We start from the raw sequence: 12,500 nt of genomic DNA on the forward strand, positions 1-12,500 counted from the left end.
GGAGAGGAAAAGGAGGATGACGAGAAGGAAGAGAGATTGAAGGAGGGATGTGGGCAGAAGGAGAGAGAAGAGAGGTATGACAGAGAAAGAGAAGTGACGGAATCATCCGGAGGAGGTGGAGAGGCAGCAGGCGGAGGGAGGGAGAGAGGAGAAGAGACAGAAACGGAGGGAGGAGCGAGAGGGGAGGAAGGAGAGAGGAGGACGAGGAGAGAGAAAGAGAGGAGAGTCAGGCAGAGGAAGTAGCAGGCGTAACAGAGGTAGCAGAAGAGGCTGCACCCCCCCTGCTCCGAATGGCTCTGCAGGAGCGCGTGTCCGTTACAAGGCCGAGGAAGACTTCCCGGTGCAGACAGTGAGCGGTGCGTGTGTGAGTGTGTGTGCGCGTGTGCCTGCGAGCCGTGCGCGGGCGCGGGTTTCCGGGGCGGGCCGACCCGTGACGCTACTCCTTTCCGGCCCGTCCGAGTCGGAGTGGATCGAGACTGTGCCGAGCGCGCGTGTCGAGGGGTGTGTGTCGACGTCCGCCCACCACTGCTGGCTCTCGCCGGGGACGGCTTTTTCGAGACGCCCATCTTTTCTTTTCTTTTCTTTTCTTCTCTTTCCTTTTCTTTTCTTACTGCTTTGTTCTCTGTTCTTTGCTTTGACTCATCTTTCTCTCTCTTTCTCTCTCTCTCTCTCTGTATTGTTTCCTCCAGTCTTGCTCTCTCTCCCTCTTTCCTTTCCTCTTATGTTAAATACTTCCTCACCTACTTGGGATCATTAAAGAGCCAATTGGCTTCTACGCCTCACTTCATCACAACCAATCAAATGCCTCCCCCTCCCTTCCCATTGCTAATTCAGCCCTCTCATTGCCCTTGTTTCTTTGTATCAGTTCTTTCTGGGAGATTTGGTAAAAACTATGTCAAACTCTCCCCACTGCAGCAAAAAACTCCTTTTTTTGGTAGTCGACTCTCAGTCCTGTTTGGGTGACTGGTGTGCCTGTTTAACCACCCAGGCTGCTGTGCTGGACTCTAAAACAACCGGCTTACGTAATAGTCAAAACGATGTTCCATTTCAGCATGTTCGCTTTTTAACAGAACTGGGCAGAGATTTGGCTTGCTTCTGCTGAACAGTGTTTGGCCATCTACAAATAATTTAGGCTCTTGAATGGAAGCTGTGCTGACTTTGTAAGCAAAGACAACCTCCCCTGAATAAAAATAAATAAATAAATAAAAAGAAAACCTTTTTGGCTGTTAGTTGGGTGTCAGAGCATAAAGAGTCTACGTCCGTCTTTTTGTGACTTTTGTGAGGCTATTGTCAGGGATGTGATGATGTGCAGGTTGAGTTAGTGAGGGTCACAGTCCACTTACACACAGCCGTGACAGGACAGCAGAGCCAAATCAAGGAGGGGAGAGATTTATAGAGAGAAATATGGAGGAAGGCAGAGCGAAAGAGAGCGACAGAGGGAGAATAGGAGAGAGAGAGAGAGAGAGAGATAGAGGAAGAATGGGAGAGAAAGAGAGAGAGGGAGAGAGAGAGAGAGGGAGGATGGGAGAGAGGGAGATAGAGGGAGAGAGAGAGAGAGGGAGGATGGGAGAGAGAGAGAGAGAGAGAGAGAGAGAGGGAGAATGGGAGAGAGAGAGATAGAGGGAGAATGGGAGAGAGGGAGATAGAGGGAGAGAGAGAGAGAGGGAGGATGGGAGGGAGAGAGAGGGAGGCAGTGAAAATGGGGTGTGAGACACAAACACAGGAGACAGACACATATAGCCGCCTGAAAATAGAATCCAATTATAGACAGCACAAGGTGAGGGTGGAAAGAGAGAGAGAGAGAGAGAGGGAGAGAAACAGAGTGATGAAGGGTAAGAAAGAAGTGTAGAGAGAAGTGGAAAGGTGTGAATATGTGACAGAGAAAAGAAGAGAAAAAGTGTGAGATGAAGGTGCGAGAGAGAGAGAGAGAGAAGGAAAGTAGCTTAAATAAAATGAGCGTCTGTGTGACACATTACGGCAGAGACGTCATCTGACGCAAGTCTAAACATAACGAGAAAAAAAAAAAAAACTCAAGTCTGCACAGCACCCTCAATCAGGCTGACACACACACACTTAGTCAAAGCAAAGTTTGGGTTGGTCCCTCACTGAATGCTCAGGCACAGGGGGAGAGAAACATTAGAATAATGTGGCTTTTGTCACATCAGCAGGTGATGTAATGTTATGGGAAGATGATTAAGGTCCTTCAGGCTGAGTCATTTGGAGATTTTCCTTCCAGAGAACACTGCTCTGTCTTATGGATCAGCTCTCTCCATTTCTTCTGTTTACCAATAGTTTAGAGTATTGCACTGAAGCCCCGAACCACGCAGTGTGTGTGTGTGTGTGTGTGTGTGTGTGTGCGTGTGTGTGTGTGAGCGTGAGAGAGAGAGATAGGAGTGAAAACAGTGAGTCAGGGGTAACGTGCGTGCTATTATTAGTTTCGCAGAGCGGTCTGCAACCTCGGCCCAGTAAAGGAACACACTCACACGTGCTGCATTTTTTCTCCCTCTCTTACTTTATATTCAGGTACACACTTCACACACACACACGCGCGCACACACACACACACACACACACACACACACACACGTAACCTACAGTGATGTAAACTCTCTCACTCTCATCTCTCTTCTACATCACATTCAGTCACATGTGAGACTCAGGATCCAAAAACATACACACTCGTTCACCCCACCCCATCTCACTAAGCCTGAGGTCACACCCGTTCACCCCACCCCATCTCACTAAGCCTGAGGTCACACCCGTTCACTGTGTCCTTCAAAAATACATACAGACCCTGTACATGCACACTCCTCCACTCCCTTCTCTCTCTCTCTCTCTCTCCCTCTGTCTCTCTCTCTCTCTCTCACATCAAACACATCCCTCTATTCTTTGATACACTCCAGAGCTAAAACAGATCTCTCTATGCCTTTTATGTCGTCTGTTATCTCTGTCTTTATGTCGTCTGTTATCTCTATCTTTTCATTTCAAACTTTTTACACCTCTTTTCTCCCCCCATCGTCTCTCCTGTTCAACATTCTTCTTCTCTTTCCTTTCCTCTTCCATCCCTTTTTCCTCTGTCACTCTTTCCTGCTCTCTGTCCCGCTCTCACTCTCCCTCCCTCCCTCCCTCCCTCCCTCCATCCATCCATCCCTCTTTTCGTTGAGCGGTCACTCACTTCCGTTTCTCTTTCGCATGCCCTCTTCACCCTTCCTTTTCTCATTCGTCCTCATCACTCCTCCTCCCTCGCTCTTTACCTCCCTCTGTGCATTCCAGTGTTCCCTCGCTCACTGTCTTTCCCCTCCTACATTTTTCACCCCTCTGTCTCTCATTCATCTTCATCACTCTCTCTCTCTCTCTCTCTCTCTCTCTCTCTCTCTCTCTCTCTCTCTCTCTCTGTGTTGACTCACTTGTCGGGCTTCAGGCCTCCAGACTGTATGTGACTCTGGACTGTCTGCCACCTGCCTGCTGTGCTGCAACTGGTCACCATGCTCTTCACGCTGTCGCTGCGAGACGGACCCCCCCCCTCCGCCCCGCGACCCCCCCACGCCCCCTTCTGCCCCCCTGGCACCCCGCCGCTGAGGCAGGAACGCCAGAGAGGTGGGGAGAGAGGAGGGGACGGGAAACCAAAAAAATAAACCCAAAACATAAAAAAAAAAAAAAACAGAAGAAAGGGGATAAAAGGACATGGAGTGAAAGATTAGGCAAAGCAAAGCAAAGGTCAGCTCTGTAGAGCAAAGGTCAGCTCGTATGCTCTGTAGAGCAAAGGTCAGCTCGTATGCTCTGTAGACTGGAGCATGTGACAGGGGGAGGGAGGTTGGGGAGAGGTAAGTTAGTATCATGCCAGAACAAAACAAGTAGGTGTTTGGAGTTTTTCTTTTGTTTTGTTTTAGAGTGGGCCCTCCAGAGAGGGCCTGTGTGATCTGGAATGGGTGTGGATGTGGGTGTGGTGTGGGTGTGGATGTGGGTGTGGTGTTGATGTGGCGTGGGTGTGGTGTTGATGTGGGTGTGGTGTGGGCGTGGTGTTGATGTGGAGTGGGTGTGGCTGTTGATGTGGAGTGGGTGTGGAATGGGTGTGGTGTTGATGTGGAGTGGGTGTGGAGTGGGTGTGGTGTGGGTGTGGTGTGGGTGTGGTGTTGATGTGGAGTGGGTGTGGTGTGGGTGTGGAGTGGGTGTGGTGTGGTGTGGGTGTGGTGTTGATGTGGTGTGGGTGTGGTGTGGATGTGGGTGTGGGTGTGGGTGTGGTGTGGGTGTGGGTGTGGTGTGGGTGTGGAGTAGGTGTGGGTGTGGGTGTGGGTGTGGTGTGGATGTGGGGTGGGTGTGGATGTGGATGTGGAGTAGGTGTGGGCGTGGGTGTGGGTGTGGTGTGGGTGTGGGTGTGGTGTGATGTGGAGTGGGTGTAGTGTGGAGTGGGGTGGGTGTGGGTGTGGTGTGGATGTGGGTGTGGTGTGGGTGTGGGTGTGGTGTGGATGTGGTGTGGGTGTGGAGTAGGTGTGGGTGTGGGTGTGGTGTGGATGTGGGGTGGGTGTGGGTGTGGATGTGGAGTAGGTGTGGGTGTGGGTGTGGTGTGGGTGTGGGTGTGGTGTGATGTGGAGTGGGTGTAGTGTGGGGTGGGTGTGGTGTGGGGTGGGTGTGGTGTGGGTGTGGTGTGATGTGGAGTGGGTGTAGTGTGGGGTGGGTGTGGTGTGGGTGTGGTGTGGATGTGGAGTAGGTGTGGGTGTGGGGTGGGTGTGGTGTGGGTGTGGTGTGATGTGGAGTGGGTGTAGTGTGGTGTGGGTGTGGGGTTGGGTGTGGTGTGGGTGTGGAGTAGGTGTGGGTGTGGGTGTGTGGTGTTGATGTGGGTGTGGTGTGGATGTGGAGTAGGTGTGGAGTGGGTGTGGTGTGATGTGGAGTGGGTGTAGTGTGGTGTGGGTGTAGTGTGGTGTGGGTGTGGGTTGGGTGTGGTGTGGGTGTGGTGTGATGTGGAGTGGGTGTGGTGTGGGTGTGGTGTGATGTGGAGTGGGTGTAGTGTGGTGTGGGTGTAGTGTGGGTGTGGGGTGGGTGTGGTGTGATGTGGAGTGGGTGTAGTGTGGTGTGGGTGTGGGGTTGGGTGTGGTGTGGGTGTGGAGTAGGTGTGGGTGTGGGTGTGTGGTGTTGATGTGGGTGTGGTGTGGATGTGGAGTAGGTGTGGAGTGGGTGTGGTGTGATGTGGAGTGGGTGTAGTGTGGTGTGGGTGTAGTGTGGTGTGGGTGTGGGGTGGGTGTGGTGTGGGTGTGGTGTGATGTGGAGTGGGTGTAGTGTGGTGTGGGTGTGGTGTGATGTGGAGTGGGTGTGGTGTGATGTGGAGTAGGTGTGGGTGTGGTGTGGGTGTAGTGTGGTGTGGGGTGGGTGTGGTGTGGGTGTGGTGTGGGTGTGGTGTGATGTGGAGTGGGTGTAGTGTGGTGTGGGTGTGGTGTTGATGTGGAGTGGGTGTGGTGTGATGTGGAGTGGGTGTAGTGTGGTGTGGGTGTAGTGTGGTGTGGGTGTGGGTGTGGGTGTGGATGTGGAGTGGGTGTAGTGTGGGGTGGGTGTGGGTGTGGGTGTGGTGTGATGTGGAGTGGGTGTAGTGTGGGGTGGGTGTGGGTGTGGGTGTGGTGTGATGTGGAGTAGGTGTGGTGTGGGTGTGGGTGTGGGTGTGGGTGTGGTGTGATGTGGAGTGGGTGTAGTGTAGTGTGGAGTAGGTGTGGGTGTGGTGTGGGTGTGGTGTGGGTGTGGGTGTGGTGTGGGTGTGGGGTGGGTGTGGTGTGATGTGGAGTAGGTGTGGTGTGATGTGGAGTGGGTGTAGTGTAGTGTGGAGTAGGTGTGGGTGTGGTGTGGGTGTGGTGTGGGTGTGGTGTGGGTGTGGGGTTGGGGGGGGGGGTGCACAGTCTCGCCTGTGGAGAGGTTAGGCTGGGCAGCTTGTCAGTATTTCACTCAGTATTCACCATTGCCAGAGAAACACCACATCACCGAATTTGGGAAGAAAAAAACCCTTATTCTGGGTCATAGGAACCACAGTCGTTTCTGTTTTTTAACCCCAGTGTTCGCTATGCAAGTGAGAGCACTTTTTCTGTCTTTCTCTTTTTTTATTTGTTTGGTTTTAAATCGACTCCCAGGCTAACATGTCCGATTCAGATAAACAAAGAGCCAATCAAAGCTGAGTTCACCAGATGTGCAGGTGTTTGGCCCAATAAAAACACACTATGGGGTGGGTTGCAGGGCCTGTTGTGGCGGAGATGCATGTGTGCTTAACACTAGGGGTCATTGTGTGCACAGCAGGAGCAATCTACAGAGACACCAAACACACAGCCATTCAACCTCTAAATCTGCAGTCTAAAGTTTTAATGTCCCTCGGTTACTGCACGTAGAGTTCTAACGTGTTCTTACGTAAAGAAACGTCACTGGTGCCTTTCACTGGCGGCGAAGGCAAAAAGAAAAAAAAAAAAAAAAAAAACAACCTCCCAGGAGACTGGAAACTGAGGTTTAATTGTTGGCAGTGGCAAGAGGAAGGCTGTGGAAATGAAAATCTGATGTGACTTTTCCTGTAATGAGGTGCAGGTTGATGAGCCTGGGGGAGCTAAAGTTAGCATAGGTCATTAGCTAAAGTGTCGGAGAGCAGACGCAGGCCACCAGGGGGCCCCAGTGGGCCCGTCACCATTAATTGGGAGCAGAGGATCCTGATGCGACGCTGCAGCCGGCTCTGCCTGCTACAGAGAGCCGAACGTGTTCCTGCGTCCTCACTGAATAACACACGAGTGATACTGCTGGACACCACTGTGGTTTACAGCAATGATATCCATAATGATAAAGCACGGTAGCACCCCCTGGTGACGGGGAAGAAACCTTCACTTTTTTTTTTTTTTTTTGCAAGTATGAGGTGTACAATCTGTGTATGGACGATGAAAAAGACTGTCGGTTCATGAGCGGACGGATTCTGTGCTGTTTCTCTTAGGCTGTTAGGAAACCTGAGGATGCTCGGAGTGATCCAGACAAACTGCCCAGCTCTCTTCAACTTTCATTTTAACAGCCACAACAACGACAGATAACAACCGCACAAACAAAGCTGACATTATTACAGCCACACCGATCCAGTTGTACAGAAATGAGACGGAGAGCTAGAGATCCAAACAGAACCAGGGCCGACTGTTCATTTACAGGTCATCACTCTCAGACTCTTGCATGTGGGCATGTGCAAAACAGAGACACAGACTTTGGACCTACTGTACCAAGTACAAAATATTTAAAAAAAAAAAAAAACAAAATTGAAAGACTTATGCAATACACTGAGACATAGTATATTGCATAAGATGGGATATTCCTGTTTAAAAATCAGGATATTGATTTCCCGTACTTTTCTGAAGCCAACACACACCCACATGCACACACACACACACACATACTTTCACTCTCTATCTAAAACATACTCTTGTGCTCTCTCTCTCTCTCTCTCACACACACACACACAGTCTTCTTTAGTAACCTCCTTCACTTGGAGCCAAGGCCATAAATACTGGTTGAAGGTTAAAGAGTGTAAAAGACAGTTTGATGGTCTTCTGATTGGACGGGCGCTTTGAGAGAAAGGGATTGGCTTTTGGGAGTGAATCAGTCCCTGTCAGGTTTGTTTGATCTGTAGCCCTCACTGGCCCATCCCAGCTCTCTCACTGGAGTTCAGTCCACATTGCACCCCGCACCCTTTTAATCCAACTGCTTTTCCTCTCTTCCTGCGGCTCTGTAAACACCACTGGCTGCATATGGCTCAGCGTCCTTCATGGGGGAATCAGACACCAGCACCAACCAATCAAGCCTCAGAAGGGGGGGGGGGGGGTTGGGGGGTCGTCTCCCAGATGTTTCTCCGCAGTCTGGGACCTCGCCAGCTTCCCACCTCAACCCCCCGCCCTCCCCCTCACGGGAGGTTTTGACGGACAGCTGTTATTAGAATCCGCCCGCTCCGCGGTGGGACTAGTCAAACATTCCCCTTTCTTTAGCAAGTGCAGGATCAAAGGAAAACCACGGCTGGATTAAGTGGGTAAGGGTTTACCTCCGCAGAGAGCCGCATTTAAAAAAGAAAGGCTGAGGAGATCAGCCCGAACACACGGAGTCACAAGCTGGGTGTGTGGGCGTGGCGTGTGGGCGTGGCGTGTGGGCGGGGGAAGGCAAAAAAAAAAAAAAGACAGCAGGGGGTGAGCCCGTCGAGTGGGCACAGCCGAGATGAACAGGGTTTTACCACTGCACTACTCACTCACTACTAACGAGCAACCCTCCTCGAAGCGCAAGGAAGGAGGGAGAGAGAGAAAGGGAAGGATCACAGAGCAGGAAAAAAAGATCACAGACGCTGCTGCTGCTTCTGCTGTTGTTGTTGTTGTTGTTGTTGTTTGTTAGCCTGTTTGTGTTGTGAGAGGGTGACGGAGAGGGTTGTCCGTCTCCATGGTTAGGCCCCATGGGTTTGGGGTGGGTGGATGGCAGGAGGGGTTAGGGGAGGGGAGGGGAGGGGGTTGGGGTAAGTTTTGATTGACAGGGCTGTAGGGAATGAGTGTCATTAACATTTTTATCTGTCTGTTGGTTTTATTTATTTATTTATTTTCCTGACAGACACAGAACGTAGAGTCAACGTATCCTGTGTGATGCCCTGAGGTGTTCAGTGAGCCAAGCTTAATTACTGCACATATCACTACATTGCTGAACACAAGCAAAGTTGGAAACACACTGTACGCTCGTGTGTGTGTGTGTGTGTGTGTGTGTCTGTGTGGGAAACCCAGCAAAACAAATGAGTCCCAGCCTGTTGCTGTTTTCTGTTGTGCTGAGGTTGGCAAACGCTGGCCAAAGTGACAGTAATTAGAGCCGTTATGTGCTGTGTTTACACACTGCTGTGTGGTAACAGTTAAATACTAGCTTATATGTGGTAACCTTATGTTGGGTCTTTAATAATGTTTATCCAAAATCTAAACACAGGCCATTTATCCACTTTGGTTCATTTCTCACTCACTGAAAATGTCAGATGTTCAGACTAGACAACAATAAAATATACAAATAAACAGGTTAGAACAAGATTCAGTTTTACGATACAGAGAATTTTTACAACAACAAGAATTTTCATTTCATTCTCCTTTTCATTTCACATATGAGTGTGTGGAGAGAACATCTCTGTTCTGTACTCTCTTTAAAACAGAATTGGCCACCTTATCAAATCTGCTCTCAGATGTACAAACTCTGATTGGTTGGTGAGTTAGTGAGATTTTTGTCCACAAAGGTTAAAAGGTCACTCATCTTCAGTACAGCCGTGTCAGGGTTAAAGTTCAGGGTTCAGGGTTTAGGGGGTTAAGATATATAAGCTTTAGGGATGCGGTGGGTGGTGGGTGCTTGGGTGAGGGGGTAGGTGTGGGGGAGAGGGGGGGGGTCTCTTATCAGCCAAAAAAACAAAAGCAAAAACCAGAGACTCACTTGAGTGTGAGGCGTGGGTCTCCATAAGGAGCATAAGGGGAAATGTTTAGTACAAACTCCTTGGGAGGGTAGGAACTCCAGCGCTGCTGAACTGAGCTGTTGTCATTGTTATTCCAAAAGTCTCTGTCTAGATCACTGCGACAGGTCAGATAGAGAGAGAGACAGGTCAGAGCAACACAGACATCCATCCACAGCCCAGAACGCAGCACCAAGGGATCCCCACCCGGGATCAGGGCAGCCGCGCCCACCTTAACGCCCACTACTGCCTGCCACCAGAGGTTGCTGCAGTGACTGGAGGCGGGGCTGAGGTGGCGGGAGGAGCCAAGCTGTTCGGAGTCCTCCATTGGTTAAATGACGGAGGGGGTGTGGTTAGTATAATTAAAGATCAGAATGGTTTGAAGCAACTGAAGAAGGTGGAAGTGGGAGGGGGGTCGTTAAAAACCACCGAAAGTTTGTCGTTTATGAGTCAAAGGAGGAAAAAAGGCAGCAGAGAGAGAGAGAGAGAGAAAGAATAGAATAACAGCAGCGGAGGGAAAACAGACATCCCTTTACATTCATTACAGCTATTAATAGAACAGAGGTCAGAAAGACAGTGAGAGAGAGAGAAAACAGCAAGACAAGGCATGACTCACGATTCTGTGGAGAGAAAGTCAGAAAAAGCAGTTTCACTGTAGGTAGTTGAGGAGACATTGATATGATGCACACGGCAGAATCAGAAGGGCTGTTAACCCAACGTTATAAAACAGTGCTGCGACGTTTGTTCCCATTCCCATTATCATGGATCTAGAACAGTTTATCACACATCAGCCAATCAGAGGGCAGAAGAGTCAAAGAGCAGAGCAGAAAACACAGGTTAGTTAAAACATGACGGCAAGACAGACAGAGACAGAGAGAGAGAGAGAGAGAGAGAGAGACAAAAAAAGGAGAAAGAGAGAGAGGGTAAAACACAGGTGTATTAGCTTCAGTCCTGGTCACATGACCATAAATAACCTGTTTACCACCAGGAGGGAAAGAAAGTGGTTTATTATCTCTAAACGCGTTCACACTGCAATGCCATAAACACAGAGAGTCAAACACAAACCTCATCTAAAAAACAAATTAAATAAACAAATAAAAAAATAACATAAACAAAAGAGGACAGAGGATCGTCGTTGCTCAGACTCTGAGATCCAAAAACAAATAAATAAGTAAATAAATAAATAAAAACATCCGATCATCAGTGTTCCACTATTTCAGCATTTCAGCAAGTTTGCAATAACGTGTTTTTTTTAGATAACATTTTTTCTTATTGACCACCCACAGCTAATAACAAGTATTGCTTGTATGCAGCCCTGCAAACATTATGTATATATTCGAGAGAGAGAGAGAGAGCGAGAGAGAGAGAGAGAGAGAGAGAGAGAGAGAGAGAGAGACGTAGGCGAATAAAGCCACAGCTGCACATAACCATAACACAACCGTTTCCCTGAGGCTCCACTCGGAGGCAACATTTCAGACTGCAGAATCAGCCCAGTCCAGCAACACACACACACACACACACACACACTCAGCCCCTCTAAGAGCTTACATACCTCTGATACTGCCTATGCCATTATTAAACACTCTCGTGTCCACAACACCACACACTCACACAGCACATCTGTTAAAGAGCCTGGGCTAGTCATGCTGCACACCGATCTTCTGACTGACATACATTTACCCTGAGCCTTTACTTCCACTCAACACACTCTGTCTCAGCCAGACCTCTTTTCTCTCGTCTAATTGCGACTAAAATAAACGTGAAAGTAAAAGTGTTTTTCCCCCATACAAACTCCGCTCCATAATATCCTGCAGTAGGCTAAAGATGCTAACAGGTCAAAGTTCTGTGAGAGGTCTTTGCTTGAAGCGTCGTTCAGAATACTTGCTTCTTGTTCATTCGGAGCGGTGAAGAGTCCGGTCGTATGAACCATCTGTCTGACTCTCACCGCTATAAAACGTGCACGGACACTGGGCTTTCACTTTGCCACAAATAAGAGTACACACAGGTCACCCCCAATGAGAAGGTGCAGTACATTAGTCTGGGTGAAAGAGGGACAGAGAGAGAGAAAAAAAAAAAAACAAAGAAAGAGACAAGAGAGAGTGTTCGCCTCCACCTACTTGATGGCTTTTTTCTCTCCTCTCCCTCTCGCCGAGTCTGGAGTGCCTGCTGCCTCCACTCCTGGCTTATTCCTTTTTCCCTGGAGAGAGAGAGAGAGAGAGAGAGAGAGAGAGAGAGGTAGAAAGGTTAAAGCCGGCCTCCTAATTAAGCCTTATAAAAAAGCCATAGCCTTAGAGAGTGAGTGTGTGTGAGTGTGTGTGTGTGAATGTGTGTGTGTGTCTGTGTGTGAGTGTGGTGTGAGTGTGTGTGCCCCTCTCTCTCTCTCTCTCTCTCGCTGTCTCTCTCTCTCTCTCTCTCCTCTGCTGTGCCTGTCTCTTCCATTATCTGAGAGTGAGTCTTCCTCCTTTTAAGCCCCCTGACGCTCCCCTGATTACACAAATCAAATCTACCCATCCTCCTCCATCGCCCGTCTGCAATTAGCATCTGCGCAAACCGCGTATTTACATGGAAATAGCCAATTTAGCCCCGTTTCCCAAGCGTCGCCGGGACGACGTCGGTCCTAACGGTCGCCTCAGGAAACCCGTCGCCATCGTGCTTCATCGGCATCCTCTTCCTCGGCCACCGCCACTTGACACTTCGGTCTGAGTGCAGCTTGTTGTGTGTAATGGGATTTTGTATTCATAAGCGATATTTTCCCATCATATTTATTCATGTGTTTGTCGAGAGGATGCTGGAGACCGGCCACATGAAGTGACCTCTACACAGCAGCCTAAAGGCCCCTTCTTTTTCTTTTTATATTGCGTCTGTTTGTTTGTTTCTCTCTTTTTTTTCCTAACCATGAGCGGATCTGTAAACTGAGGTCACTTGAGGCTGGAGTATCTTAGGTTGTGTCTGTATGTTATCAGGCTCCGCTTTCTATCAGACGCCAAACGCCAGACGCCGCGGCTCCGGTAACAAGTGCTAGGACGGTTCTTTCAAAAACACACAGAACGCT

General features: G+C 49.5%; 1 protein-coding gene across 1 annotated transcript in view; it reads right to left on the reverse strand.

Moving 5' to 3' along the window:
* syt7a (synaptotagmin VIIa) overlaps window positions 1-12,500 on the reverse strand; it is a 71,612-nt gene that overhangs the window by 29,924 nt on the left and 29,188 nt on the right. The window contains exons 3-4 of the mRNA XM_030790491.1: window positions 11,566-11,645; window positions 3,408-3,575 (exon numbers count right to left, since the gene is read on the reverse strand). Coding sequence (XP_030646351.1) covers window positions 3,408-3,575; window positions 11,566-11,645 — 248 coding nt within the window. The remainder of the gene's footprint in view (window positions 1-3,407; window positions 3,576-11,565; window positions 11,646-12,500) is intronic.

This window comes from Chanos chanos, chromosome 13 (assembly GCF_902362185.1).
Source record: "Chanos chanos chromosome 13, fChaCha1.1, whole genome shotgun sequence".
Taxonomy (NCBI): domain Eukaryota; kingdom Metazoa; phylum Chordata; class Actinopteri; order Gonorynchiformes; family Chanidae; genus Chanos; species Chanos chanos.